This window comes from Amblyomma maculatum, chromosome 7, assembly GCF_055883805.1.
Source record: "Amblyomma maculatum isolate TAMU_Amacu chromosome 7, ASM5588380v1, whole genome shotgun sequence".
NCBI lineage: Eukaryota > Metazoa > Arthropoda > Arachnida > Ixodida > Ixodidae > Amblyomma > Amblyomma maculatum.
In genome coordinates, this window is record NC_139350.1 from 129,195,461 (window position 1) to 129,221,273 (window position 25,813).

Below are 25,813 nucleotides of genomic sequence, written 5' to 3' on the forward strand. Positions count from 1 at the left end.
GACATGGACGTAGGCAAGGCCAAGCAGCGCTGACCACCGAGCCAGAAGAGTGATACGAGAGAGAAGGGTGCAACGGACTAGGCATATCTATTAACTATTTGTTACACCACATTTAAGCATAGCACTACATGTTTCGCTGATGTGCACATTACTACATACATACATTGCACTACTTATGGCAACAGTTCTTTAAGCACACTGTGAATGCAAGTCATACAGTTTATCAGCAAATAAACCGAGAGACAGCTATGCATACTGTAGCACCAGACTCCTCTTCACAGGTCAAAGGACAGTGTGGGCACTCATCCCCAAACCTGCCACCACACTTGGCAAGCACAGCATGACACAAACGTTTTTTTGAACCTGCTTTTATTTTTTTCTTTTATTAACAGCGCTGCAGCCTGCCCGCCCAAAGTTTAGCTCCTCCCGCACCGGTGGGTTGTCCGGCAGTTTTTTTTTTTTCTAATCTCTCGCTAGTGTTTTCTCCATGTGTGTGCGTTTGTTTGTCTGTCAAAATTGTGTGTGTCTGGCGTCTGTGTATCTGTGTGTGTATATATATATTTATAATATATATAAACGGTTTCCGCCTTCTGTTTCCCTTCCCCTGTCCAGGGGACAGACTGGACATGCCCGCCTCATGTCGTCGGGATGGTGACGGCTACTCAATGGAAGGGATCGGGGGACCGAATCACGTCTGGTGGTGCGTCCAGCTCTGCCAAGGCTGCAAAGCAGGGCAACACACATTGTTACTGTCACTCACACCACAGGTGTGCACACTTTGAACCGAACAAAAACCAAATCTGCCACACAGTAAAGTAAAACAGAAGACAAACAATGATGGCCACACTCCACAGCATCGAAGGGATGCATACAATCATTTGAGGTACATTTCCACCAGCGTCCTCTACAGTAGCACACTCAACATGCCATTCACAATATGACCAATTTGGCGAATTTTAATTTTTTAAATTATTTCTCTTTTCACAATCCTCGAACATGTGCCACAATGACAAATTATTGAAACATGTAGTAAAAATTTAGAAAATGCCATTTTTTTTGTGTGGCTGGCAAAATTTACCAGTGAATCATGCTTCTGATGGTCGTGTCACACAGCAAATTCCAAATATTTTCGATGAGAGAGCACAACCATTTCGATATCACCATATAGAGAGGAGAGGTCACAAGATGCCCCGTTTTATGAACCAAAAGCAAGAGCTTAAAAAAAAAATAATAACACAGATTTTTCCGACGCCCGATTATTTGGACTCTGCCATGGCCCTGTCACGCGCTCCGTGGAGTTAATGTACAACACCAACCAAAATTTCGAACATTTTAAACTTCACTCATTTGACTTTACAGCCTCTTTCTTTCGATTGCAGGTCAAAGCTATGAAACATTGCCACAACATTGCTGCCATTCTGCAACCCCGAACCCACATTACATGCATCCTGCATAACCGCTACACTCTTCACAGCAGGCACCGCTAGCCGCGGGGAGTTAGGACCTGTTACTGCTTGAAACCGAGTGGCCTGCGCTGTGTGACCCCTCCTCTACGATTCCGTTGACAGGCGCCGACGGAGCTCTGCCACACGGAGGACAGGCCAGTAAGTGTGAGCGTGCTTCTATCACGTGCCCATATATCACGGCTTGAGTGTAGCTGCGAGCGAGATAGCCAGTGGGACGCGTCATTGTGGCAGCTGCAAGCGGAGTTATGACAGCACGAGTCTGCTTGCATACGGCAATGTGAGAGCATGAAGGACAAAAAAAATATACTACGCGCCTGTCTAGTGCCTCAAAAACCACCCATTGCCAACTGACAACAAATGCTGATTTTAATTCATTTTTCGATACACCTGGTGTCCGGACTAAACATAATCTCTGAGAGAGCTTTGCGTCAAATACGCAAAGATTTGAGCAAAACGCATTCCAACTCCAGATGCTTGCTAGAGCTCGCGAGACAGTGTCAATTAAAAAAAAAAAGAACGAAAAAAAAAAAAAGGCGCAGCATGTGACTTCCATTGTTGCCACGGATACAGTCCCCACCACCGCTACTTTTTTCGTCTTTGAGCAGCGAGGCTCCGCCCGAGCTGGTTTGTCAGTGTCCCACGTCTCTTTCTGTTTGACCATCGCGATGCTCTGACCGTTGAGCGGTTTTTCTCACCGTCGCCGCCACACCGGTGAGAAGAATGGCTATGAGAAGCTACAAGGTAGTTCAGGCTGGTGAGCTGCTGGATGTGTACAGCTATGGCTTTATTCTGGTTAATTCATTAGGCTAATAGAGGAGGTGCATGAACAACACATGTGAACACCAAAACCACCACAACCAGGGTTCTGGCAACCTACAATAATCACAGTGAACGTCTGCCATGCCTCTGACGGTATAAAATGCACCCCACCACACCGTTTGCTATCCTTAATTAAGAGTGTGGCAGACTGGGCCAGGAAATAAACATGAGTTACTGACATTTTAGATCAAGAAGAAATGGGCACAAGTAGGGCATGAAGTGCAAAGCCAATATAACCGATGCTCACATAGGGGAATTCGACGCTTCATAAAATGACAGAGGAGCAACAGGACTCACCAGCTTGGCGGTGGCCACATGGGCGTGGTGCGGTGGCTGCTGCTGTGGGTGGTGGGGGTGGTGGCCAGCATGATGGTGCAAGGAATCACCAGGCGCATTGCCCATTAGCTTGTGCGGGGACCAAGGCGTGGCCTCCTGCAGCGCATAAAAGGCAGCAATTACTGCACCTGAAGGCCTCACTGCTGCTTATCGCAATGTAACACGCACAACGGTTGCTTGCATGAATCCTCAGATATGGATGGTTTCCCACAAGATTCAATGTAGAAAGAGAAATGCTTAATTAAAACTACTTGTCTCATGTATCCTTCAGTTCACATGAACTTCCACAGTGTCAGTGAACCACGGCAATCCTGCACAGCAGCATCTACGGGACGCCTGAAGAGCATTGTAAAGGAAAGCAAAGGATTGCTTGCAGTATATGCACAGGTGCACGAAGTACCTACTTACGGAATGAAAAACAGCTATGCTGCAGAAGGAGTGAGACAACAGAGAGAGACACACACACAGCTAAACTGCCAGCTATCTTTGAAGTGCTTGGACAGGACTCAAAACAAAAGCAAAGATGTGTAATGCATGCTTATGAAGTGCACCCTCTCGAGATGACTTGTGAGCACCATCATGGAGAACGTAGGGCCCCCATCGCATCTGTGCTGGTGGTGATCTCGGCATCATGTGACTAAAAAGTGTGCACGTACAAAGTACACCCACTCACTGGCTTCAGGCTTATCAACTCTAATCAGGCCTGCATTTTAAACTGATGCACCATCCTAACATACAATTATCATGGTGCAGAGGTGACATGATATCGGTGCTACACTGATTGCCTGCAGTATATGCACAGGTGCACTAAGTACCTGCTTACGAAATGAAAAACAGCTATGCTGCAGATGGAGCGAGACAACAGAGAGACACAGACACAGCTAAACTGCCAACTATCTTTGAAGTGCTTGGAGCAGGTCTCAAAACAAAATTTAGAGAACACGAAAACAACAGCCGCTGTGGGATACAGTCAGAGAGGTGAGACAGTGAAAAAAGAAAACTAGGCCAGTCCGTTTTCAAGTAGGATGATATGACCTGGTTTCGACTGAAAGTACACCCACTCACTGGCTTGAGGCTTATCAACTCTAATCAGGTCTGCATTTTCAACTGATGCACCATCATAACATACAATTATCATGGTGCAGAGGTGATAAGATATCGGTGCTACGCTGATTGCCTGCAGTATATGCACAGGTGCACGAAGTACCTACTTACGGAATGAAAAACAGCTATGCTGCAGAAGGAGCGAGACAACAGAGAGAGACACACACACAGCTAAACTGCCAGCTATCTTTGAAGTGCTTGGACAGGACTCAAAACAAAATTTAGAAAACACGAAAACAACAGCTGCTGTGGGATAGTGAAAAAAGAAAACTAGACCAGTCCGTTTTCAAGTAGGATGATATGACCTGGTTTCGACTGAAAGTACACCCACTCACTTGCTTGAGGCTTATCAACTCTAATCAGACCTGCATTTTCAACTGATGCACCATCGTAACATACAATTATCGTGGTGCAGAGGTGACAAGATATCGGTGCTACGCTGATTGCCTGCAGTATATGCACAGGTGCACGGGGTACCTACTTACAAAATGAAAAACAGCTATGCTGCAGAAGGAGCGAGACAACAGAGAGAGACACACACACTGCTAAACTGCCAGCTATCTTTGGATAGCAGGATCTTTAAAACAAAATTTAGAAAACATGAAAACAACAGCTACTGTGGGATGTAGTCAGAGAGGTGAGACAGTGAAAAAAGAAAACTAAACCAGTCCATTTTCAAGTAGGATGACATCAACTGGTTTCATGCTCAGTCTTCAGCTTACTTTATGCACAGTGCAGTAAATGCTCTCTGCAATTATTTTCTTTCTGGAAGGCTATTTTAATTATTGTTTTCATGTAACATATATTTGGCTCACTTCTAATACAAACTTCAAAGAGCCAGAAAAATTGTCTTATCAGACATCTGTCTTAGCAAGAGTCTACCGTACACCTCACCTCTAGATTCAGTTTTTGCTCAAATGCATTAAACTGATAAACTTGCTGTCTCATTTCATGTATGCTGATCCAGCTGTACAAGGAGAAGTGCTAAATGATGTGATGGAAAAAGTGGCTCCTGTTGCCAAATCAAAACTTGCTGTGCAGAAACCTGACTGAAATTAACCACAATCATGTGCCAAATGCAAGGACAACTGTATTTTGTTCAACAGAATAAAAATATTTTAAAACCATTATGACATGCTTAGGAGCTTTGATTCTTTAAGGGGAAATGCTCCTCGAAAGCCTTCTTTCTCGGTAATATGCTAGGTGACTGACAATCATAGTTTGGTCTCCTTTTACCAATTCTGTTTGCATGCTTGTGCAGCTTTTGGACATGCAACAAGCGTGACAGCAGAGCGCAAGTTTTCCTCATTTATTTTCACACTCCACACTTGGAGCAATTGAGCAAATTGATGTAATTCTCTTTGCATGCACCATTCCGAGAAAATTTTGTACCCGGTGTTCCAGTGGCTGATTTTACACCTTGATAGGCGATTCTGCAAACATTTTTTGGTAGAGGTGCGCAAATAGTAGTTTGTCGAAACTGAATCAGATATGAACCTATAGTGGTAGCACCAAATCGAAAACAATATATTTGTGCTAATATTCAGTATTTCTGCAAACACTGATATAAAACAACGAGCAAGAGTGCAAGACACTGAAAGCTCATTAATTCAAGCCTCAAGAATTTGAACTTCTGGACAATTCAAACTCTGCTATTCTGTACAACCAAGTTCCATAGAAATATATGCCTATGTATAAAAAAGGCCTGTTAATGCACGGATAATTTTATTAGCTGGTTTCAGATTCGTGTGGCCAGACTGCAGTGACGGCAGCTTTCAGCCGTGTATCAGCCAGCCAACAGAGTGTAGCATTTCGGACGCTCACTGGAGATACTGCACCTTTCTATCTTCTTTCACTGCGTACACTCGTCAAAGGCTGTTCAGCAAGTTTTAAGCATCTCTGCTTTGATGCTCCTGACAGTGTGAACAAAAGCACTGATGGAAATATGAAAAGTACTCATTGTATAGTCCTTGTCTACAAAGCAGGCAACCACAACCCTATCTTTCGAGAAATAAGTTCACCATAATGCAAGTCGTTATAAATTATTTCGAAGCCATTTGGAAATTTTGCACGATTCAAACTTATATGTCGGTTTCATGAAGTTTGAATTTACAACCTTTTACTGTATAACTTTTGGAGTTAAGGCTATAGCTAATATAAGACTCACAGTCAAGCTCCACATGAATAAAAATGTTTTTTCGTTACTGATGATGAAAAGCATAAACCCAGGACATGAGACGAGTGAGAGCACGTATGAGCCATGGACTTCGAGAATGGACATTTAGGCAAGGTTTGTAGAACTTGCCTTAGCCTTGCTGCATCACACAGCCTTAGGAGCCAACGATGGGCATTATGAATGCTGCTCTGAATCCTTTATTTTATTCATGCTAATCGCTGCAGGATGGAATCTGTTTGGGCCTTTTTTTTTAAACTACACACATATTATATATATATATATATATATATAAAACTATGCCGGACCCGATTAATTCAAGCCTCAAGAATTTGAACTTCAAAAATTTGAGAAGTTCATAACATATGTGATTCCTTTCAAATAATTTTCAACACAAGCTATTTCACTCATTTGAAATACCAAAAAGATATTCGATTACCTATTCAAAATATTGAACATCACACACCACTACTTTTTGGTACTGACAAGAGTACAATGAATATATAATGTACCCGAAGTAAGAAGCTTAGAGAGAGAATTGAAAGTTATGTCTAGTGAAAGGGCTTGGATTTGGCAAAAAATAGGATTTGTTAATACCGTATAAGTGTGTGTAAGGGCCGACCCCAAACTTTCTGCGATCCACGCGGCAATAGCCTTCAAAATGCACATGCACAGGAGCTTCCAAACGCCGCCCACGGATGGCACCCAAAGTCGCGGGTCATCACCATTATCCTATTTTTCTTCTGCGGCGAGCTTCCGCAATGCATATTGGCATCGGTATTGCCAGCCGCGGCCAGCCCGGCCGTTTTTTGACTGTCAAAGGCACGAGAGTAGTGGTAGTGTACAGACAAGGCCGTTAATTCCGGCATCTGCAACCACTGAACGTCAGCATCAATTGGCCTTTTATGGTTGAATTCCGAAGGCAGTACTCAGAATGGATGGCAAGCGGCAATCACGACAAGATGCCGACCAGTGGCTCAAGAGGGCACTGCTCGTGACTCTGCTTGGCTCGATTTTGTTCGCGTGGAGGTAACCGGGATTTAAAACAGTTTAGATGGGACTGAAGATGACGACTTGTGGGGTGCTCGGAGTTGGAAGACTCCGTGAGTGACTATTGAATGGTAAATAAACAGTGCACATTTATTGAACGGTCTATTTTTACTTGGAGAATAAATTTTTTTCTTGCACATTGCGTGTACAGGCAGCACCCTGAAAACTGGCCCTTGAATCTGGACAAAAAGTGCGGCCCTTACACGCGTTTATAAGGTAATTCCTAGGAGAATGAAGTGGCAAAGGCAGCTATGAAGAGAAAAAAGCATACTTGCTTGTACAAGCCTGATTGTGGGCAATGCATGATTTGATGTTTCACACACGCATCTCTCACAGCCATTGCAAATGCTTTAAATGTGTAAACATTCTGTGACTCCCCTAGCTATTTGTGGCTCAGATTTGTGATTTTTGACTAATGTGCCCCATTAAAAGTAGAAGAGACAACAACTGCATTTTGCTCTTCATAACGAGCTGTTTTAAGACATAAAAAAGTGACATGTGACACTGCTTTACTGTACAAATTGTCTAAAAAAAAAAAACAGTGAAATTGCAGAATGCTACCAATCCTGTACTTCGCTTCATCCCACAGAATTTTTAGCTATTACAACGGTAAAGTTGCACCAGCCAGGCATCTGCCAAAAAAGCATGCTGCAAGAAAAAAAAAAGAGAAGAAACGTCTTGAAATTTAGTCTGCATAACTACATATTGTATGACCTGTGCCTTTTCCTGCAGCATGGCTTCATTTTTGTTTCTGGCTTACGACAGCATTCCATAGCACCCACCGCAGGACTTGCGGTGATGAACCAATTGTGTTTTGCAAAACCAAAGTGCTTTCAGTGGCCAAAGCCCCTTTACTATGCTTAAAAGCAACAATGATCACCTGTGGCTGGTGGGGTGCCTCGGCGGCCACCCTGGTAGAGAAAAGCTGCCCAGCTCCTCCCAGCATGGCACCAGCTGCTCCGCCTGGGAAGCCGTTGAGGAAAGGAGGGCAGTTGCCCAGGCCCCCCGCATTCAGCGTAGGTTGCTGGGGCTGCTGTGGTGCCAGAGAAGAAGCACACATCAGTTCTCAACTCAATGGGGCACAGCAGGTTCACTGCATACTTTTCTACAGCTCTACAGACCTCAACCACATTTCTCTAGTTCTCAATTTCCCCTCAACCATTTAATGCAAGCACTACATGCAACACGCACTCAAGCAGCCTTTTAGATACCATTTTGCAACTGGCAATGGCCATCTGGTGCTCATGTGGCAAACACGAACATTATCAGCTGACTGATGGATATCTGCAATGTACTCGATTATTTACATAATACAAGCTCCCTGCACGAGGCAAGCAAGGGCCATTTGTAGTTCTTCGCAAAGAAACAATCACCACTCATCAATGGGATCAAAGGCAGTGAACTTCCACGTAAAATTAAAAGCTACGTATTCTCTAAAAATGTGTTTTGCAGGCATTAAAATAGTCAAAATGAGTGAAAAAATGAAATTCACGAAACAGCATATCAGTAAAACCTCATTAATTTAAATTTGTTGAAGGGAGAGAGTGGACAGACCACTGGTGTATCACGAAATAGACTTGAAAGGACCAGAAAATATGTCTAAATTATGTGACGGGCAAATTGCCAGCCCAACAGCTGTTGCTGAAATCCACATCAAGGAGTGGTAATCATGCTGCCCGGTTTCCTTCTTTTGATTAAAAAAAAAAAAAATGCTGGCTGACCTTGCAATAGCAGCACAAAACCCAGCCCCATAATTTCAAACTGGACAAAAGGGGAGCACCTTCTGCCGCACCAAAGGCAGAGGAAAAATGGTACATTGTAGGGTTTAACGTTCTGAAGTGACACAGAAGCTACGAAAAACAGTGTAGTGGAGGGCTCCGGATTAATTAAGGCCACCCTGGGGTTCTTTAATATAGACTGACATTGCACAGTACACAGGGGCCTCTAGCATACTGTCTCAATCAAAACAAAGCTTTCCAGCATTAGTGTTTCTAGTCAAATGACACGTATTCCAACCCAAAAATGCTGAAAAACCATTTATGCCCAGCTGCAAAATAATACAAAGAACAAGAAGTTTTCAGACAGATGTGACCGTTGCAGCATAGGCATTTCCACAGAAATTCCACTGAGCTCTCATCCCTTTCCTGTGCATGCTTTCACAGTTTCCACATGAGCCTGCAGCCAGGGTCAACTTCCTTCGCTATCCCCCAAAGCACCATCAACCATTAATTATAAGTAATTATACGATCACTGGCTGCCAGTTAATGAAAGGCTGCAGCAATGTAAAGCTGCTAACAGGCATGCTGGAAGCCCTTTTAGGACCAAGCTGAAGCTCGTTGGCACTTGGAACCCGGTGATGCGACAAAAGCACCATATGCCAACCAAAAGCTGCTGTTCTGTTGCATAATTTTTATAGTTTTCCTTGCCAATTGCCATTTCCTCCCAAGAAAAAAAAAAAAAGAGGGAGGGGGGGGGAGCCATAAACACTAGCATTTAGATGTGGTCAAAATGGCACCAGTACAGTATATAGTAGCTAACACAATTAACAGAAATTCTACAATTTGCCCAGAATGCCCAAAATTTAGAGGGCTGTGGCTTTGTTTTCAAGGCTAACATAATATTGAATTTCACACTTGCAAATGCGTGTGTGAAAATACCACAGACGAATGCACATCGACCTCTCCAAATCACATTAAAAGCACGCTATTTAAAGTATTAAAAAATTTTGAAGATTAGTTTAGGCAGTGCATTGCACTTAAATCCTCTGACTTTTGTGAAAGAAGATGCAAAGAACTTGATAACGGCCTGACACTGACCGTGTTGAAATTTGGGATGGCGAGGCGAGTTGGTAAGCCAGGTAGTGTTTGGTCACTGCTGCAGGCATACCTTCTTTGGTCACGATTATAGGCCGACCCCCCTTGTTTGGGACAATATTTCTGTAAAAAAAGGCCGACCAATATTCCAATAAATATGCTAGCTGTGTGATGAAAGCATACTTTTAGGAATGCCAAAATGAGATGACCCAATATTTGGATTCATCTTTCGTTCCAAAGGGACATGGGGTTGTTCTGGCCAAGCGCTTTTGCCTAAAATATCCCACAGAGCCTACAAGTTGGAATGAAACAATGCACATGCTTTCCTGCAGGAGCACCGATCTCAGTTACTAAAAAAAAATTTAAGGAGCCTGCATGGCACTGCAGTTGTAGTGTGTGCTGCATTGTCAGTAGAAAAGACTTATTCTAGCGTGGATAATTACCATGCAGTGAAGAACAAAGACAAGGCCGTATCGTGAGCTTCTTGCACAAGCTAGCTGTGGCAGTGCTTGTCCACAGCTCTGAGCTATTACTTCAAAACAAGCGCACACTCCTTGGAAGGTGCCTTGAAGCTGCCAGTTCATAACACGTTCGGGCAGATGTACTTTTTTTTTCACACGGCCAACACAGCGAAAATTTTTATCGCTTGATCCGTGCACGTGAACTCGCCTGAATGAACTTCCGCCCAATCACCTTTAAAAGCACGTAGAGCCATGCTGGACCAAACTAATTTCTTAAGCTATAATTTCTCCTAACTTAAAATGTGGGTGTCCTTCAGTTCTAGACAGTGTTGCACAAGTTCACGTACCCCTATGAAGTCTATTCCAAATTTATCAAACTCGAAGAGGGTAGCGAACTAGTTCCGTAATATGAAACACTGTAACTTGATGGCAGCCCTCCGTTTGCAGTGTGTCTGCTAGGCCCAATTCCCTTCTCTTGGAAACTGCAGCGGACGGTGCTTTGCGAGGATCCACAGCCAATTGTCAGAGGCCGAATCTGTTACTAGTACACTATAAAGGCAATATCATCTCAAACAAGGCCCTCCCAATAAAAATAATTTAGATTGCTTATTGTACAAATCAAGGTCTTAACAGAGAGAACATATATAAAGATATCCTCAATGAAAAATCAACGAAAAACAGCTACAGTGAGAAGTGTCTAGCCATGGTGACAGGCCTGCCGCAAAATAGTGACACTGCGGGTGCGCGCACGCACGCACGCACACACACATACACACACCGATAGCGAAGCCGATGTTCAAAGACAAATGGATTTCAACGACGATAAGATGGCACTTTAAGAAGGCTTAGCGCCACCAGGCTTTTGTGAGCAGTGAGAAGCCAACTTTTTCAATGCCTCGGGGCCACGAGGAAAAAAAAAAAAGATTGAAGCTGGCTATAGATGTACTAAGAAGGCTGTACAGACCACTGAAAAAAACAGACAGTAAATGTGCAGAGAAAAGTAGGGAAGGGAAAAAGTGGTGGCAAGAAGTGGAGCTGCAGACAGCATTGCATGGGCAATTCTGCTGCACTCAATTTCGTCATGCCTTTCTTTACTACTGCCTCCTAGATGGCACTGAAACCTTGAAAGATGATACTGCAATCTGGCAAAGCTTTTGTTTCTACATGAAATAAACTCTAATTGCCATTGTATAAATGTGGTACTCCCACAAAACGTAAACAATATTACAAGCGTGACAGCAGAATGCAACAACCAAGGATAGTCACCACATGAAGGGATGCTAAGCGAAGAACAGAAGGTATTCCTGAGAGTTTTTTTTTAACAAGCCGATGCTTGCTTGCTTGTGTTAAGTAGGTAGGAAATTAGTTACCATATGGCATAATAAGAGTCATGTGCCATGACCAACAACTAATAAAAATTTACGGTACTGTTTAACTCTTTCACTATCGTGCCTATTCAAATTGATCAACTTGATCGACGCATTTCCAGTTCAAATTCTCACGCACTTCATGGGCGCCTAGCGCCTTCTATTCTATGTTAGAAAGTGGAAAACATACAACGTGATCAGTCATATTTTGTAGGTTCTTTTGCTTCGCGGCACTTCTCCCCGCGTGCCCCGAATGGGCGGAAAAGCATGTACTGTGAGGATTCACAATCCCCTGCCCCATTATAACGGCAGCACGTAATTATAACGCGAGTTGCGTGCGTTGTTAGGGAGGTTGGAGGAGGAGAGGGTACACTGGCCACACCCCCACCGCCTCCTAGTCTCCCGTGGCGACACTGCCACGGGCTTTCCTCCCAACTAACACTAAGACATTCTCTCTACAGCCCGAGCCAAGCGCGTCTCTCGCGAGTTTCTTGGGCTTTTCGGCGGTTGAATGCGCACGCACGTGGCTCGTAATTTTTGCCGGGGAGACCGCCGCTGTCACCAAGTCGCCCGGTCACCATATGCACCTACTGCAACGGTCCGTGAGCACGAAGCCGCGCCAGGTGAGCAGAATGCTGCGCTGGCCTCCTTCTGTGTGCTTTCCCTTTTGGCGGGTTATTTCACCCCCGTACGCGAGCGGGACGTTCGCTCGCTACGGCAGTTGTAGCTGAGTGCTGTTGATTTGTTTGCCATGGCGGACAAATTAAAGCCTTTACGAGTGCATAACTCTGTGTATGTCTCTTCTGGCCCGAACCTGCCGCAGTGGCGACTTCTTGCACGCCGAGCCTAGAAAGCCACTGTAACGTCAAGCCCCCTTTGACGCATTATCCTCAAGAGTAACACCCATAGTACTCACAGCTATATTATTTATTTTTAGAGTCTCAATGTCCTACAGACTTGATTCCTTGCCAGCAGATGTGAAGCGCATAGTTTTTTCCTCAACGAAAAATGGGAGTCGAAGTTGGTGGCGCAGTCCGAAGTAATGCATGGGACTTAGTGCGGGCTGTTGATGTCTTTTAACTCTTCACCGCAGAGCTGATTGTGTCATTTTTTTAATGACGTAATAAGCTACAGAATGTATATCTTCAAATTTTTTCTCTTGATATTTTTAAAGTTGTGCTCTTTTTCAAGCAAAATGATATCCTAACTGTACAAATTTTCACAATACAATCATTTTTTTTATTAATTTGTGTAGTAAATATATATATCCAACATTTATGTTATTGAACAGAAAATTCATTTAGCTACATTTTGATACCAAACAATGTAAATAAGGCCATTTTTTTTGTGGCTAGCCAAAAAAAAAAAAAAAAGACTGCCCTTTTTCGTGTGGTAGTGAAAGAGTTAATGTTCTACTGTAATGCACTGCACAAAATGAGTCAAAAGGCTACATTGTCATTACCACTACTATCATCATTATCAGCCTCTATATATACATATTATTGTACCTACATCGCTATCTCTAACACACACTTTGTGATGACAATGTGTGAGGATGCCACCCATGAGCCAAGAAAGGAGAGAGGCACTCACATGGTGGTAGGTGTGCTGCTCAAGGACCTGCTGTTCTGCGGCAGAAGCCTCAGCAGCAGCTGCAAAGCGATTGTGCTGCAGCAGAGGAGCCAGGTTGTCACCCTGGGGCCCTGTACCATGTTGGTACTGAACCCAGGTCTGCATGGAACTCAGGTCAGGAGCGAGGCTACTCCCACCTCCGCTGCTGCCTGTGACAAGTGTAGAAGGTGCTACCTATAAGCACATGTGCTCTCCCACTTGGACATAGTCCTCAGGCAACTAAATATGTGGGCTCCTTTCTTAGAATGAAATAGCATGTGGAAAAGGTGCCAAAATTATTGTGCAAACACCAGGCTGGGAAGAAGTACATATAGCATGAAAAGCTGCTGCTCAAGGACAAACCCTCCAGGATACTTTGAGGGGCCCGAGACAACAAACTGCCAGGAAAAAGAGGATAGCGATGAAGCTCACTGTTGGAGTAGGACCAGATGCCCGGGAAGGTGGCATGCGCCCCTTTTTTCTGGGCCCGCTCCGTCCCGATGGGGCGTGGCAGCTTGCGGTCGTCCAGGCCCCCACCGGGAGACAGGCCCCCCTGGGGGGACACCGCCGACGGGGAACCCTCGTCTGCGCATGCAAGCAGGGGGATATGGGTTGTTCAGGGCCTCGCCAAGTGTCTGGACCCAATGACCAATCTTGAGCTGGCCACGTCACACACCCATGTCCACCAGATCTCACTAGACACAGGTCTGAGCATGCGGTTACTGTTCTCAGAAAGATGTTAATGACCAAGCAGCAGAGCTGCAGTTAGCAGCACACATCAGCCAGTTGACTGATCTTGAAGCAAGTAAATGCATGACATAGCATATAAAGCAAGATAAATTAGCTTCGACCAATGCAGCCATCCCAAGGCTTGGCCACAATGAAACCAAGTCCAACAAGTCAAGATGGGCTCACCACCAAAGTAAGACCTATCCAACAGTAGCCCACATTAAGAGCCTGCGCATGCAGTGTGAGTGCAGCGGTTGGAAAAGCAACAGAGCTGGGTACCAACGTGCCAGATCCCAAGCAAGGAGCCGACAGAACACCACCAATGAGATTGAGCCCTTCAGCATAGCACTCGTCAGAAAAAAAAATTATTAGTTCCCAACTTCCGCAGTTCCTAATGCACAAAAGCTGACAGATGCAAGAAACAATGACATATTTCAGGCATGCATAACAGATTCTAATAGGCCATCGACAGGTCACCAATCTTTGGAACCAAGTTTCCATATGTTTCACATGGCCACCTTTTGTTATGCCATGCGCATTTTCAGCGTGTCCTATATCTACCCCAACGAACACCAGAGTAAATCCCTGAATGCTGCACGCCTGTTTAGTTTGCTTTCATCATGCGGGCTGACAAAAGGTCAGAATGATGCCCGCCTGTACAAGTATATAACTGAGGACTGATAGCACTATTTTTGGAAAAGCGACACTAAATGCAGCAGTAGGTCACACACTGCACTCGACAACTTTGTTCTTGATGAAATAGTATGGAGTTGTGGCCCAGGCTTGGTGCAGATTACTTGTACTATTGTCGTAATACAGCAGCATGTAGCAAGCTTTGTCTTTCAGCAGTTTGTCCCAAATGGCGCAGCAATCACTTCACTGCAGCTACAAAAAAAAAAAAAAAAGAAGAAAAAAAAAAAGACTGCAACTACTACGTTTCTTGGCTGACAGTGAGTGTCATACTTTTCATGGCCACTCGTCCAAGTGCTGCAGTATTATCACTGGGACAGCAAGGGAGTGCAGGCTCATCAGCACAGCTGCTATGAGAGCGCCCGAGCTGCAGGACGCTTGCTGTTCACTCACTCACTCCCTCCCTCCCTCTCTCTCTCTCTCTCTCTCTCACACACATACATGCACACACACCTGTGCACCACTTGCAGAGTTTAGCAAACTGATTAAATGAACACATATATCAACGAGTACCAAATTTCCCATACTGCAGGGTAACTCAACTGTAATGGCCTTAGACATGGGACTTCTGAACATACCGTACCAAATTTACACCTGAAGCTAGTAAATAAAGTCCATGAGCACTTGAACTGATACCGAGGACAAACAGAAGTTGGCCTGTATTGATAGGGTATTGCATTCTATTGAAGATTGCAGTCTTATCAGATAACAGGAAAAAAATAAGTGCTGCCAGTAACTGACTACACTACACCAGCATTCATTTCAATCCATGGCAACCTCTGTCCACTTGTGTAGGGACATCACTCGTCTGAAGTGGCTGGCAGTAAGCTTGTTACATTTTTCCTGGTAATAAAGGCATCTCTTGCTGTCAGAAAAATGTTTCCACACCTAGAAAGAGCCAAAGAATCAAATTTTACTGGGAACAATTAAATGGAGTTGCCGTTCCCTGTGCCCCTCTAACTTGCAAAGAACAAAAGCTGCCCAAGATTTATAGTAACACAAGCTGAAAACTATGTTCTATAGTAACACAAGCTGAAAACTATGTTCAAAGCAAACCTTAAAGCGTTTTGCACTGACATCACCAGCAACCTCATAATGCTCAAACTTTGAATGCAGGAGGTCAATACCTTGCAAGTAGACAGCAAAGCTTTAAGAGAGACGACCTTGAAAAAAAAAAAGTCATTAACGAAACCGTAGAAACACATATATTTTGCATGCAGATTCCAAACATGTCATTTAATTTTACACAAACCAAGTCCCTGTGCACTTAGTAATGTGCTAAGTAACTTTCGACCGTGACTTATTTGGCTAGACCAATATTGCAACCAAGAATGCATGCCATTCATTTTTCTTGACATCAAAGTAGGCAATAAGGGCGAAAATATTATCCTGCCCACTACAGAAGTTGAGTTATAGAAGTTGCCATTTTAAAAATGAAAAGAAAGATTTGCATTTATGTCCCTAAAGCATCTACAAAAGCCCATAAATCAACATCCGTGATAGGCTAATTGGTAATTAACACAAGAGTGTTAAGGGTCCCATTGCGCAGAAAACCAGACATCGGTGTTGAGCAAAATATCACAAGCATGCAATGCCCAGGGATGCAGTAGGCTGGGCACTGAGGCATGGCTGGGCATTGATAGGTCAAAGGGCATTTATGCTAATGAATATGTGCAAGATAGTTGAGACACAAATGAAACTATCAGTGGACGAGGATCCACAAGAGGAGCCAGAGACAGCAGCCATTAGAGCTGTAGTGTCATGCCCGCAAGTGCCCTACAACCTTTTCTTTTTCGTCCTTATTGCATACTCTGATCTCAGGAAAGAATAAAGGCACACATTTCAGCAAGTTTCCTGCTGCAAAATTTCTTTAACTTCTAGTCAATAAGTTTCATAACATAAGTGCACAAAGACTTATTACGCAAAATTTATTGCCATGCTGAATATACAGTAAAAGCTAAATTTTAAAGAATTTAAAGCTTAAAGAATTAATTTCAAGAGATTGGGAAAATATACAAAAATTTACGAATTTGGATAATTCGCATATTTTTGTTAATTTTTCCAATCCCATATTTTTTACAGACCTGTAGTATTCGAATTAAGTGACTATGGGCTATAGCCATCTATATGCATGTAAAAAACCACAGGCTCATGCTGACAGTTCAAATTCTTTGGATGTCAACAGTTAAAGGGGGCCAAAATAATAAGCTTTTATTGCGTAGCTGCAAGTCCTCACCTGGTTTAACCTTCACTCCCCATTTTCATCTGCCTCGCAGCTATGCCTCCCTACCACATGGGCGTGACATGCGCCAGGCTGCTCAGGTGCGAGTGTGCATAGTTTGAATCATCTATAGTGGAACAGACTCGTGTTCAAATGAAGCTTCCATGAAGGTCGGCATACAGTTCAGGTTGTCTGAAAATTTGAATTACTGATACATGAGTAGTATTACATTACCGTTACAAGAGTACAGTAAAAACATTAGTACAGCTTTTGCTGTATTCATGTTAGTTTGTGGGGTTTAACGTCCCAAAGTGACTCAAGCTATGAGAGACGCCGTAGTGGAGGACTCTGGAAATTTCGACCACCCGGGGTTCTTTAACGTGCACTGACAACGCACAGCACACGGGCGCCTTGCTTTTCGCCTCCATCGAAAAGCGGCCGCCGAGGCCGGAATTCGATCCCGCGTCCTTGGGAACAGCAGTCGAGCACAGTAACCACTGCGTCACCCCGGCGGGGCACGCTGTACTCATGTAACAGCTGCTTTTTTTCTTTGTGGTTATGATGGAGGTATGGCAATTTTACAGGACAGAATTCTTCTGTTAAAATTTTCACACCACAATGAAGTTTTGATTATGCATTCTTATATGCAGTGACACACATTGTTATGACGAATTTATGTAGCCCCTACAATTCCTTCAAATACAAAATGAAGTGAAAATATATGATACAATGTGCACCCGATGGTTGGAGAGCTTCAACCGCAAGCTGGAACGGGTTGCTGGCGATTGCTTGATCACTGTATTATTTTACTGACAAACAGCATGTGATCTCAAGTTAAGACCCTCCTCAGGTTCCGCTTTCGTGACTGCTTGGCCAATTTGGAGCGATGCTCCACACACGTGATCTGTGGTCAACAGTGAGAGATGGCCTTTGCTGGGGATATTTGCTGCTGAAGGCATTATATATGTTCCTTATATATACACATATATGTTCATTTTAATGCATGGTTATTGTCTCCTGGTGAACTAGTTATAAGGTTAGACATTGTATGACTAACTGTGAGTGGATTTAAAGCACTTTCCCTGTGGCTACAATGTGAAGCACATTAGGCCTAATGACACTGGACACAGCAGCAGAACATTTTGTCCTTTTTGGAGGTGCAAATGCAGAGCCCAAAAGACGAGTTAGCAGCGCTGCAGCACTGTGTGTTTGCAGTTTCATGGATCTGGGACCAGTACGCAAAAATGCACACCCAACGAAGACTGCATAGGTGTGCCATCATCAATCAAAAATATTTAGGAGCCTCTTCACCCTCCTAAGGCCCTAACCAGAGAAGGCTTCCAATTATAACATGGAACAGATGAGAGGTTGGGGTCACGAGTGTGATGCCAGATACTCACCCGTAAGCCGCACCCCAAGCGGTGCGCGGTCGGCACCCTTGGGCATCTGTCCCACAGGGGCCACCAGACCCGAGTACTGCTGCTGGAGATGAGACATCATCTGCATTGGGAACACACCAGGGTGTCCCAGCGCTCCCGCTGCTCCCTGATGGTGGTGGTGGTGGTGGTGGTGGTGGTGTCCCAGATGGCTCCCACTCTGCACAGGGTGCAGAAATTCCTGTGGGGCAAATGGCACCCGCATCCCATGGTGACCCGGTGTAGTAGCGGGATGGTGATGTTGGTGGTGATGACCCGTGCCCACTTGAGGGAATGGGGCAGTCAGCATCACTGGCGGGGCCGATCGGCTGGAGAAATCCGGTGCATTGGGGTTCAGAGTGCTCTGAATTGTCTGTTGTTGCTGCGGTGGTGGCTGCTGCTGCTGCTGCTGCTGGGGTGGTGGTGCCAGTTCAGGTGCCGTCGCTGCATAGTGGGGTGGACCAAACACCAGGCGCGATGACGAGGGCTGTGGGGTGGCCTGGACTGACTGGGCCACTGCTGCGGCTGGTGCGGAGGCATTCTCGTAGAACTCCTGCGGCTGGGGTGCCGGCTGTGGCTGGGAAGGTGGAGAAGGTGGTGCCCCACCCCCAATGGGAGGCGTGCAGGGAGCACTGCGAGGTCCACTGCCAATGGGGCCAAAATTGGGTGGTGACACATGAAGGTTGCCACGATAACCTGGAGCCTTGGCTGCGTCCACTAGAGGCTCTGAGGAAGCCGACACACTTCCAACGCTACCGCCACTGGAGCTAGGCACGCCGCACACACCCGAGGCGGCCACAGAGGCAAAGTTAGGCTTGGAAGCTTCCCGCTGGCCCCAGACACTCGGCTGTGTTTCCTTGCTGAATACGTTGTTGAATGGCGAGAAGGTCTGCGGAATGCTGATGGCTGGAGCAGTGCTGGTCAAAGATGTGGACACCAAAGATGCTGCACTGGTGTTGCTGATGGTTGCTGCAGTCGATGACATTGCCATGCTGCCAGTGTTACTCAGTGTCGGTGAAGGACTGCCTCCACCAGAGCTGGGCGTTGAACTGGGACGTGGGTCTGCAGAGGCTGCACGGCTTGAGCTCTTGGCAGGTGAGATGACAGCCTGAGTGTAAGATGCTGATGTCGTTGTCGTTCCATTTACGGCTGCCGAGCTGGTGGACACCAGTGGCGCTGTAGTGACAACTGCACATGCAGACGTCACAGGAGTAGCTGAAGTGGCAGCAGGCTTGGTTGAAGCCAAAGAGGAAGAAGCCAGATTGCCCCAGCCAGCAGGACCAGAGGCAAAGGGGGGTGCTGAAGACGATGTCACAGATGCAGAGCTTCCACTGCTTCCGCCAGAGTGTGTAGGGATGCCTGGTCGTGGGGCTGGGCGGGTTTGGCCAAAAGGTGGCAGGGAGGGTGCAGGGGCTGATGTAGCCTTGACACCTACCACCTTGGTCGAGCTGCCCTGCCGACTGAGCTTGGTGGTGCTGCTACTGCCGGAGACTAGCACAGAAGAAGGGCCCTGCAGCAGAACAAAAAAATCATGCCTGCTCCATGCAGCAGCAAAGGACCACTTTCACTGTAAATACAAGTGTTTCCCAATAGTAGTGATTCGCAACATGCTCTGAAGGATTCTTAGCATACTAGGAGACAAGTATGAATGTAGCTTCAGCTATATTAGGGTTGGCCTTTTAGGACAGTTTGGCCCAATTGACGCAGCAACCACGTCACTGCAACCAGCCCCAGCTGCAACATTACGGTCAAAATGACCTACGACAACATTGAAGTGCCAGGGAAAATGAAAACATGGGAATAAAAACATTACAAACTAGAGCACATTTAATGCCGGGAAAGCAGCTTGAATTTATCACTACTTTTGGAGGAAGAAACCCAAATCATGTCAGCTTAGACTGCTTCATGGCACTCTTGACATCTTTCTGCATGCAGTGTCACTGCTGCACACAGCTGAGAGACTTTTGGCACAAAAAAAGTCCTTCAGGGATTCAATCATTCTTATGGCCTGCTGGTATGACACAACTTGCACAGGTTCCAGTTTATTGTCGCTGCTATAATTGTCTTCCGTGCCGGTGACCTCAGTGACTATTGCCTCATCAGCATGCAAGAAGTCCCAATGACACCCTGCCACTACCGCTCACTTTGGCAGGAGTATATCGTAATTCTCTGGAATCAGCTTTCGATGGTGGAGGAGCAGACTTCTGCCCATGCCCCACAAAATGTACTGTTCAGCTGAACCCTACTACAGCCTGGTGCAGGGTGGCATTCTTGCACAGCAGATTTACTGCACGCTTGCTCGAGACACGCTGCTGATGCAATCAAGCCTGCATTCATTGGCTGCAGCCGTGTTTGGAGGCAGGAAAACACATGCAAGAGGCTGTTTGGTGTGAAGTGCAGCCACTGATCGAACTCAACCAGCATAAGTTAACGTGTCATCCATATTTTGCTGCTGTGTCGGGAGCAAACCAGTATCCCAGCACCACTGAAAGGGTAGGGCAGTAACGAAGGCGAGGCACTTCTTACTGCCATCCATACTGGCACAGAGAGTCACCTGCAATTTGCCATGACTGCAGACTTCACAGGGATTGCCCTTGGCAGCGCATGTTTGACAGAAGCATTTCCAGCCACTAATTGGCAGGCTCACTTCAGGAACCTAGTTTTCTGCCAGCTTGAGTGCATTGTGGATGACCATTAACTGTGACAGGCCATACTAGCAAACCAACTTGCACACACTTTTCACAGTGCTACATTAAACTTCCAAAGGAACTGCCATTCCCCTCCTCCTGGGGGAAGGTCTTCCATCACTGTTCGTCAAAAAACAAAAGAAAAAATCCAGTGGGGCTGCAGAACAACAATACTGAGGCAACGTGGCGACAGCAGACGAGAACAATCGCGCTGGCAAAGTATGTGCAGTAATGCAGTAATTAACATGCCTGCCCACAGAACACATGCAACCTGTAAAGATGGTGACACGACCAAATTAGTGAAAATAGCAGAGAATAGGGCAGAACATACACTCAAGCCCTTCCGAGTTAGCTATGGGTGGACTGCCGTGTTGTGCACAGCACCGAAGGAAGTGACTCCCTCCTCTCCTTTCTCTTTTTCACAAAAAGGAATGCGTCTGCCTTTCTGTCTCCTCCTGCAGTATGTATGTTTTACCAATGCGACCGTGCGCATGGTCATGTGCTCTTTTCGGTTTCACTGTACCACATACTATATGCGCATGTTTTTTCTTATGAAGTGTGGTTTGGCTGGCATGGTCACAGCATTTCCACGTTTTAGAGCACTCAGTGGCAGAAACCAGCATCAACGGCAGACAGGCATGAGGGTGGCATGTGATTCAAATATTGCCTCGACATACTGCGCGATCCTGTCAACATTTCTCGCTGATCTGCTACTGCGCTCGTGAATTGCCGTGCAAAACGGAAATGCAGAAGTGTACACCAACGAAAAGATGCTGCTGCAGAGTTGGGTGCTACACAGATCTTGATCACAAGATTGAAGAGCACAGACTGAAAAATCACCGATCAGCTGATTTCTGCAGATGACGTACATGGTGACGACAGAATGTGAACCGGAAGATGAAATAGTCTAAATAGTGCAGAGGCCACCCACTGGCATCGCCAGGAGACAGACAGGCTACCTAGAGAAGTGCCGCTAGAAGTGTCGAGAAGGGCTACCTCGAATCAAGTGCCACTAATAGCCTTCGAGATTTTCAATCCTGATCGAACTCGATGGAGTTGAGCCGCTGCTACACGGCAAAACACGAAGGCTGTTGAAATAGTTATGGTGTTTGGCGCCAAACTTAAAGAACTAAAATTTCTCTATAAATGCAAAATAAAATGTAACTTACCTTTTTTTTAGTAACTGCAGGTGTTTAGTTGTTATGCAGACAACTTTGATTTTTTTTTTTTTAGCTCGCTAGCGTTTACACGTCTGTGCTTTTCACTGTGTTTGCATTTCTCGGTGGTGCAAGTTATAGGGGTAGAGAGTGCATAAATTATTGCTTTTTAAAATTATTACGGATATTAATATTTTACCGCGTAAATTAAAGATATAAAAAAACACTTGTTCACGTTTTTGTATCGTAAACGCGCTGTGCACGTGTGTGCGTGACGCTCCTTGGGTTAGCGCTAGCAACCTTGCGGACGTTCGAGGGCCTTCGAGATCTCGAGAGTTCTGAGCTGCTCCGCTGACTCGATAGACTATCGACTCAATGGTCATTGAAAATGCCCATCTGGCAGCTTTCGAAGGCCTTCGAGTCGATAGGCAGTCAGTTCGAGGGCCTTCGATAACAGATCTGAGTGTGGGGCCAGCATCCCAATTTGTGTGTGAAAGGAGTCATTTCACATGTTTACATAGAGTTTCGACTTCAAGCAGAAGTCAATGTATTATGCTGCTCAAAATTTCGCACACTCTAAGGAGGGCTATTCGATTTTTTGGACATTCCAAGTGTCAGCCGGGCCAACCGCCACACATTTTGAGCGGTGTCGCCGCCATCTTGTTTGTTTACTTTTTTCTTCGATAGCCTCGAAACCAGTGTCGGCTTTGCATGCCGCTCCTCAGCTAAACTGACGCTGGATCGAGGCTATATTATTTGCCTAGCAGCTTCCGTTTCCGGGACGTCGCTGCTCGCCACCATACATGGTTTTTCTTCCTCCATGCCACCACACCACCGCAGTGCTTTTTTTTTTCTTTTAGCGTGATCGCTTTGGACTGCCTGTTCCCATAGAGTTAATCCTGTTCCTCTGCGTGTTTGCCAAGCGTAGCGAGTAAGCCAAGCCGTGGTCGTGCTGATGCGAGAACTACGTTCCGTCGCTACTGTGGCTTGCATTTAATTGAATCGGCTTCAGTTCTTCAAGAAGCTGTTCCCGGATTTTATAAGGAGTTTTTTTCCTTTGCGTGCAACGCAGCAGCAAGAAGGCACTCAACAGAGTGGTTGGTAGTGGTGGTGGTGTGCCTCGACAGTGGGAAAACCTCTGTCGATTTGCTTGGAGCACTTAGTATGCTCGCTGATGCGTGGAAGTCGATGGCACCCACAACGCTGCACAACTGCTTCCGCCACGCGGGATTTGTGCTGAATGGCAAAGTCGGCTGCCTTGGACGAGGACAGCGTCGTCGAGCAGCTGTCAGGCAGTGAGCAGCTCATTCACGACCTTCGCACTGCTGGTGTCAAAATTCCATCGGCCGTCTCGTTTTGAGAGTTCACAGACTTGGGCCACGAGTTGGAACTGTGCGCTGCCGACACAAGCTGAGCTGATGCAAGTGTAATTCAGGCGGACCTGTTAGCACGGAAGCGGAGTGTGCTGCAGAAAAGCATTCATGACTTTTTCAGGCCTCAAAATGAAGAATAGGCAATAAATAGAGCTTTTTTGGTGCACATTTGTTTTTTCGAACATTTTCGTGGTCGGTTGAGAGTCCGAAAAATCGGTCGTCGACTGTATTTCTTTGCAGGAATTAGCCTGCATAATTTCGAGACCCATCAGATTTAAAACAAACTAATTTTCACTCAAAACTCGACTTCCTTGTAATGAGGCTATACTTTTTTAAAAACTGATTGTTATCGGCAGGTATGACTGCAACCACACAGCTGCTGCCATTTCTACCAGATGACCAAGCACAGCACAATGGCTAACTGTGACAGAAACAGGTGTGCACAGATCAGTGATGTTCCAGGAATGACTGTCCCCCCCTCTGAATTAAGCCTCACCTACGCCACTCTTTGCAAAGGAGGTAGAGAAAGCATAGTTCAATGCGTTCACGTGCTCTCAACCATCCCCATCTAGCATGAGCATGGTGCCTCACCGTGTGGTTGGTCGTCGTAGAGGAGGACGAGACGGTTGTGGTCCGATGGTCCAAGGAAGATGCCGGTGCCTTGGCAGAGGACGGGGCAACAACACCATGCTGGGCCATGATGTCCGAGAGGTCCCGGTCGGGCTCCTGGACCAGGCCCTGGATCAGGAGCTGCGCCTGCTTGGTCGCCTCCGCAGAGCCCCTGCACAAAGAGACGGGCAGTTTTTTTCTTTTTTTCCCCAATCAGTGCCAGCACTACTTGGGAAGCCTCCGGGCAACGTCAAGTGGTTTGTTCAGGGATTGTACTTTGCCATGCCATACAAGACGCACTCTAAAAATTTCCTGCAATAGGTTTTCTAAAAGCATTCCTAAAGGTGGGGGTACTACATGAACCTTTGGGTGGAGTGGTAGCCTCTTAACTCTATACTCTCAAAAATTGATGACTCAAGATTCTCGGTCTGTCCCCCATATTCACAAACATGCCTTAACTCGAACTTCCACTCAAAGCGGCCCCTGAGGCCTGTTTTTCGTTTCAGAAAAGCAACCTACGACGCTACCTTGGGCACCTCCTCAACAGCCACTTTACTTCTAAAAATGGCGGACGTCTCATTGTTTGCTTGCTGTGTGGAATTCGTTCTACTGGTATACAAAGCTTGTCACGAAAACAAATACAATGAGGATGCATAGAACATTTTCTTAAGCATTGGCTGAGTGACAGCAACCTGGAACTTCTGGCATGTTATCATTTTACGGGTGCGGCCAAATCGGCCTTGAGTTAAGGAGAGGCCGTTTTCTCCACTCCACAGAGTGGAGGTGGACGGTCAACTCTAAGCGCGTTTGTGAACACGGGCACGTGTGTAGTAGTGGGTACAGTTCACATCAAGCACAAAAATCTTTAGGAAGGAAACGGCTCGTTTATCAACACATTATAGTTGTGCCTTTCCAAGGGACTATGCAAACAAGGTACAATTAAATGTTGTTGCAGTCAAACCCACTTATAACAATACTGCTTTGAACAATGTATTGCATATAACAATGAACAACCACGGCACCATCAACTTTATTGTGTAATGTATGGTAAAATAACCACATACAGCGATGCTCTCATGGTAGATTATTGGTTATAACAATTAAACCAGGTCACTGAGCACCAACCCTAATAGAAAAAAGGACTCATAACCCACACAACCAGCAATATCCATAGGATCTTCACAAAGGTCTCAATATCAAACGTCATTTTTGTACACCCATGAGATGTCCATGCGTCCATTATTAAAAGATCATCTTTTAGTGGATATCCTCATGACCTTACCTTTGTTTGGTCGTGAAGATATCACACAGTGTACACAACTTCGATGTCATAATGTGACTTTCAGTGGACATGTAGCAGATTTTTACTTTAAATTTTGATTCGGATTAATGAAACATCTGTTTTGCTGGCACATCTAGATTGTGTTTCTAGCGGTTCGCCGCAATTTTAGGCAGCGTGCTCTAGCCAAACGTGAATGTTACCACGCCGGCCTACTAAACTTTTTTTTTTCTTTAGCTACCGAATTCCGCTGGTAAATACCATGTAGATTTGATTGGCATATTCAAATTGTCGAATACATGAATATATGCTATTGCAAAAATGTCACAAGGTGCTAAATTTAAATTGCCGTAAGAAATTAAATAGGTAATCGAAATATCCAGTAATTTAATTGCGTTTAATGCAGTTTATTTTTCGCGGCGTGGTGTTGGATCGTGTTTGCGTAGCGTACTG

General features: G+C 45.4%; 1 protein-coding gene across 17 annotated transcripts in view; it reads right to left on the reverse strand.

Moving 5' to 3' along the window:
* Positions 1-352: 352 nt before the first annotated feature.
* The window catches only part of mask (multiple ankyrin repeats single KH domain), a 165,565-nt gene continuing 140,104 nt past the window's right edge, over positions 353-25,813 (reverse strand). For 13 of the 17 annotated variants that reach the window (XM_084609470.1, XM_084609463.1, XM_084609474.1 and 10 more), the window contains 8 exons: positions 24,064-24,253; positions 18,241-19,765; positions 13,633-13,785; positions 13,183-13,370; positions 9,765-9,884; positions 7,829-7,981; positions 2,583-2,717; positions 353-721 (listed from right to left, as the gene is read on the reverse strand). In XM_084609470.1, coding sequence (XP_084465596.1) covers positions 689-721; positions 2,583-2,717; positions 7,829-7,981; positions 9,765-9,884; positions 13,183-13,370; positions 13,633-13,785; positions 18,241-19,765; positions 24,064-24,253 — 2,497 coding nt within the window. In that variant the 3' untranslated portion in view covers positions 353-688. The remainder of the gene's footprint in view (positions 722-2,582; positions 2,718-7,828; positions 7,982-9,764; positions 9,885-13,182; positions 13,371-13,632; positions 13,786-18,240; positions 19,766-24,063; positions 24,254-25,813) is intronic. The other 4 variants (XM_084609464.1, XM_084609471.1, XM_084609469.1 and 1 more) reach the window with 4 other exon arrangements.